This window comes from Pangasianodon hypophthalmus, chromosome 11, assembly GCF_027358585.1.
Source record: "Pangasianodon hypophthalmus isolate fPanHyp1 chromosome 11, fPanHyp1.pri, whole genome shotgun sequence".
Classification (NCBI taxonomy): domain Eukaryota; kingdom Metazoa; phylum Chordata; class Actinopteri; order Siluriformes; family Pangasiidae; genus Pangasianodon; species Pangasianodon hypophthalmus.
This window is the reverse complement of record NC_069720.1, coordinates 11,247,035-11,253,034: the sequence shown is the minus strand read 5'-3', so window position 1 is coordinate 11,253,034 and position 6,000 is coordinate 11,247,035. Positions and strand designations below refer to the sequence as shown.

The window sequence follows — 6,000 nt, the reverse complement described above, 5'->3', positions numbered from 1 at the left end:
TTTTTTTTCTCCACCTGTTATTAGATCCTATTTTACACATTTATCACAATTTAAGAACACTATGCTAATGAGCACTGCTCTCATTGGCCACTTCGATAGGGGTTGGACACGTTGTGTAGCTTTGCAATATTTATGAAAGCAAAATGAAACGATGGCCACCACTGATGCGCAAGCTTTATTTTTTTGTTATTTTTATTTATTTAATCGAAATCTGGAAGCTTAACGTTTTTTAAAGAGCTGATCATTCCCTCACACTGTGTGTACTTTTGAGCATAATGTAGGCTATTATCGCCCCTGTGCAATATTTCTCACAGATTATATTACCAGACCTGCCAACCATTACACACTTTGTGTAGCAGCTCTGCAAAAACATTGGAGTATGCTAATGTTAGGGAGTAAAGGGTTAATGTTTAGGTGCACTGGGTATTACGGGTATTGTAGATTAGGGTGGGTGTGTGTGATCTGCGGAGAGATGGTGTCTCTTCCCCCCCCCCCCCCCCCCCCCCCCCCCCTTCACTTTTAAAGTGACTGGGCGGGGCTGACCTGTTGTACGGCCACTGGGCGGGGCTGACCTGCTGTATAGTGACTGGGCGGGGCTGACCTGCTGTATAGTGACTGGGCGGGGCTGACCTGCTGTATAGTGACTGGGCGGGGCTGAGCTGCTGTATAGCGACTGGGCGGGGCTGAGCTGCTGTATAGTGACTGGGCGGGGCTGAGCTGCTGTATAGTGACTGGGCGGGGCTGAGCTGCTGTATAGTGACTGGGCGGGGCTGACCTGCTGTATAGTGACTGGGCGGGGCTGACCTGCTGTACGGCCACTGGGCGGGGCTGACCTGCTGTACGGCCACTGGGCGGGGCTGACCTGCTGTATAGCGACTGGGCGGGGCTGACCTGCTGTATAGCGACTGGGCGGGGCTGACCTGCTGTATAGCGACTGGGCGGGGCTGACCTGCTGTATAGCAACTGGGCGGGGCTGAGCTGCTGTACGGCCGCTGGGCTCTTTCACTACCATGTATAGGTTAGGTGAGAGAGATAGAGGGAGACAGAGAGAGAAATGTAGAGGGGGAGAGAGAAGGAGTTAGAGAGACCGAAAGAGAGGGAGGGACAAATGGAAAGAGAGAGGGTTATAGGAAGATAGAAACAGAGGGACAGGGCGAGAAATAGACAGAGAAAAACAGAGGGGAGGTAGAGAGAGGGCGAGAGCGAGAAAGGGAGGGGGTGAAAGAGAAATGTGTGTGTATCAGCATTTCTAATGCTTCTCTTCTCTTTTCTCTCTGCACTTTATCCAAGGCGACTCAGCAGGTGAGTCTGTCTCTCCTTTTTCTCGTTCTGTTTTTTCTTCACTCCATGTTAAAGCTTCCTGACTCTCTGTGACTCTTTGCATTATGACATTTACAAGGTCAACACGCAAGCGCACACACACACGCACACACACACAACGTAAATGTTTAATGCAGGATAGCTCTTCCTGGTTATTCTAGCCTGCCTGCTAAAGCTAGTGCAGATGCTAACGTACACACATACACATGCACACACACTCAGGATGATGGTCACTGCAATGCTTGGAGGTTGTATACAGCATCACTGCTGACATACACACACATGCTCATCTATCAGCCATGAAGATCTTTAGCCGCTTTTACTACGTATGGTATCTGGTGAGTGTACAAATGTCTGAGGAACTTAGTGTTTTGTTTTTGTTTTAAGTTTGTTTTGTTAGTGTTTTGTTTGTGTTATTCCGCTTGTACCACAGGGATTTGCCAATGTTAAATTTATTAATGCGTGACACCTCACACATTTTAATGGCTTATAGTTAGATTTAATGTTGCGGGACGTCCAAAAGACAAGTTTGGAACAGTTCCTGTTCTCAGTTACCTTAAAGCAACGATAAACAGTCATTCCCTAACCAGCCTCTCTTTCATCAACATCAACATCAATGACGATGCGTTTTTCATTGTTAAACATGTTTTTTTTTTGTTTTTTTTAACGATTTATTAATAGTTTTAGATTATGTGGATCATCTGCCGTACCAGTCCCTGTATATGAGCTGTTACTATAGAAACAATACTGTATTAGAGCAAGCTCATTAATATAAACCTATTGTTCATGTTACAGCCAGAGCTACTGTCCGAGCCGCGCAGTTAGACAGAAATAATGCCCACCTTCTGACCAATCAGATTCTACATTTCAAGCATACTGTAGGATAAGTGAAGATAAGTGAAGATGCCACGTGAGCGTCCACTTCTGGGTTTTTTATGACTTCACACACTTGGAGCATTCTATTAAAGCCTCAGCGTACTTAATGCAGATACAACATCTGTGAAGGAGCGAAAAAGAAACGTTCTCGAGGTTAGAAGCTTGCGTGTTCTCTGCAGTTTCACATTAGCCTTCACGTATGAGAGCTCCATTCCTGTGAAATTTCATGACAATTTCCATGACTAGTAGAAGACAAACGCTAGAACACGATGAAGAGAGAGAATTTTTGTTCCACATTTTCAATCGGACATACCGAGTAGCAGGGTTTGTGTGAGACCCTTAAATAAATTGCGGGTTGAGGATTGTGAGTTTCGCACACTAGTGGAATCTGTGTGATGCTCGACATGTATTGGCTTGGGTTACGCCTCATTTGTAACGACCACTCATGGGCTTTGTTTGTGTAGCGTCTTTGTTGGTGAAGTTTCCAATGACAAGCTGAGCAAAGCCTCCACATGATGTCCATTTGTTCCACAATTACATAATATTTTTCATGAAAGACAGCCGAACATCATCGCCACATGAAGCATGTTAATATTTCTGAATGCCTCACAGGATGTTAATTATCAATTCCTACAAGGCAGAAAACTAATATCAGGCTCTCATCATTGCTGTATGCCTCAGATCAAAAAATTGATTTTTAGGAAAGATTTTTTTTTTTTATTAAATTGTTTTAATTCATTTATTTTTGTAGACATTAAATAAAATTATCATCAGACTCGCAGGTTTACTAATGCCGGGAGTTTTGTTTTTGTTTTTAATTAGATATTGTGATATTTTGTTAAATGGTTATGTATCATCATGTTTTTGTAATATCACCCAGCCCTGTTTATGATTTTGTTTTACAGTGAACCTCCACCATATTTCCGAGTTAGCATATCACAGCTGTGTTTTCCTAGCAGTGAAGACGTCTAAATTTAAATACAGTTTAGTTATTTTTGCTTTTCATGACAACAGTATATATAATTAAATGCTGGAGTAGCACGCCTAGTAATGAAGAGATTAGAATGAAGGCTAATGGAAATGTTATCAAGTGTGTGACTTTGTTGTAGGCGTCCTCTTTGTTAGAAGAAAAAAAAGGCACAGTCCTAAACACTGACGTCACACGCTTTTGGACGTAGATGTTAATTTAGTTCGCAGTCTTCACTCTGTAGTTCCTCTTCCTCTCTGTGTCATGTCTGGCTCAGTCCTCCACACCGTCTGACTTGTGAATCACAGCATGTCAGTTTTAAAATCGTTTCCACTGCGATTGTAGCGCTGAAGCATCATACGAATGTGTCGAGTGTGTCTGGGATTATTACGTCTTTTTCCACATATCACACTGATGGGTCTGATAGCTAATTTAAAATCAACAGGTTGGTGTGTGAAGATTGTGTCTTTAGTTTCGCATTAGAGCTGCAAGGTTAAAATAGCTATCGCCAAATGTGTCACGGCTGATCAGCTACATTTGTAGTAAGAGGAAAAAAAATGTACTAAGGCCGGGCAATATGGCAGAAATATCATATCAGAATATTTCAACATATTTCCATGATGCACAATATGTATCACAATCTGTAGGTTTCCTAATCATCTGCCTGCAGGACAGTAGTGTTCATTTAATCTTTAAAAAGTGGCTTGATGATATGTTTATTTTCTTCTCAAAAAGAAGGGAAAAATACGAATCAAATACAAAAAAAAAAAAAAAAAAAGATTTTACAATTTAGAGATTCAGACAGTAGGAAACTTTATCAACTTTGCTTCCAGAGTTTGTAATTGTTATTTTTTACAAAATAAAAATGTATTTAAAAAAATGTAAAAGTGTAACATGGCATAATTTATCACAATATCAATATTAATATCTCATATTGGCCTGCCCGTATGTTTACATTTCATTTTTTGCCATCACCTTAAAACTTCTGTTTGGAAAGGCTCACTTGTATTTGTTATATAATGTGCTTTTATATAAATTTCTTTAAAAAATATATAAAATATATGTGAGGTTCTGTCAAATTTGTCCAAAATAAGGACCTTTTCAAGGCAGTTGTTCACTGCTTTCTTAATGAGACGCTAACCAGAAATGCTGTCTACCTCAGACACGGGTGCAGTGATGAAGCAGCGATTATAAATAGCTAATGCCTTTAAATAGTATAGTAAAGTAATAAATAGTATTGTAATAAATAGTAATGGCTTTATCTCCATAAGCATATTAATGCAGTTCTGCAAAATTATTACCCACTTTTTGGACTTATCAGTTTAATAACATGTCCTGGTAGTGGACTGTAATAGATGTAATGTCCTCTGAAGGTTATTTGAGTAGGCCTCAGCTCTTCTCCTCACCGCTTTCCTCTGTAACATGATCCCTGACATGAGATCTGCTTCCTTTATTTCTTCTTCCTCCTCCACAGGAGTTCATTTACAGTACGCTAAGAGTTCTGTTACTCATCCTCATCTACAGTACGCCCCAAACACAAAGATTTCAGAGACCTACTGCTCATCTTTTTGTTTGACGTGATCACAGCAATATTAATGACGCTATATTAATTTAGACTGACACGTTCTTGCGTCATTTGGATTTTATGTAACAAATGGTTTTCAGTTTGTCTGCTTCCCCTTGCACTAACTTTGGTTTTCACTTTTCCACAAATGATGGACAATTTAGTGGGTTTTTGTGCAGTTTGTATATTGTGTCAGTTTTATCGAGTGTTTTTGTTTTTTTTCATGTGTTTTCTCAGGATTATTCGAATGACGACACCAAGCTGGAGTACAATGTGGACGCCGAGAACGGGATCATTATGGAGGGTTATTTGTTCAAGAGGGCTAGTAATGCCTTCAAAACATGGAACAGGTTGGTATAGCGCTTCAAAAAAAAAAAAAAAAAAATGGAAAGAAAGAAAAGAAATTGCCCTATTCTGATGGGATTAGTAGATCAGCAATGTCTGTAATAATTTTTTTTACATATCTCCTCTCCTCGGGGTCTTTTCCATCCAGACCAAGTACATAGTTGAGTGCCTCTTCTAAAGCATCCATTTTTCATTTCACAATTCGGGAAGCGTTTAATATCTGGGGGAGAGTCACTGATACGTGCGAGTATCAGTAGCAGCAGTCAAACATCACTTTTTCCAGTGTGAGGTGACATCTGCATAGAAAATCACGGACGTGTATCCGGGCAGGACTAAAATTGTCAGGTGACAGCTGAGTTTTGCTTAAAAACAGTAGATAGTTCAGCTTGTAATTTTCTCAGAGGTGGATGGAGAAAAAACACAGACATAGCCTATCCGGTCAGAAATAAAATAATAAAATAAGGAATTACCCCAGGACCCCATGTAAATTTAATCCTGTCCAGATAGGGCTAATGATGAGCAATAAGTTTTAGAGTTTTTGGGATAGAAACATTAGCCTCGTAGCTCCAATGCAAAATAAAAAGAGAAAAGTTCTTTGACAACCTTACAAAATGATAGAAAATCTAAATAAATCTTTTTCTTCCTTGACCAAAAAAACCCTAACTAAATTCTACCAAAAAGATCTTATAGTATTTCAATATTCCCATTTTAATCTCTGTGTGTGTGTTTTTCTTTCCAGGCGCTGGTTCTCAATTCAGAACAATCAGTTAGTGTACCAGAAGAAGTTTAAGGTTAGTCACATGACTTTTCCTGTCCTATCAGGCTTCAGATGAGTGTGCTGATTTATTGTAAAGTGCAGTCTTGTACAATAAACAGAAAATTAGCTAGTTAGAAGGTTATTTCTTTCTAAATATTAAAACGTGGTGGT

General features: G+C 39.9%; 1 protein-coding gene across 4 annotated transcripts in view; it reads left to right on the top strand.

Annotated features, from left to right (window-relative positions):
- The window catches only part of LOC113536755 (arf-GAP with coiled-coil, ANK repeat and PH domain-containing protein 2), a 44,061-nt gene that overhangs the window by 23,728 nt on the left and 14,333 nt on the right, over positions 1-6,000 (top strand). For all 4 annotated transcript variants that reach the window (XM_034308792.2, XM_053238167.1, XM_034308790.2 and 1 more), the window contains exons 10-11: positions 4,965-5,077; positions 5,812-5,863. In XM_034308792.2, the coding sequence (XP_034164683.2) occupies positions 4,965-5,077; positions 5,812-5,863 (165 nt within the window). The remainder of the gene's footprint in view (positions 1-4,964; positions 5,078-5,811; positions 5,864-6,000) is intronic.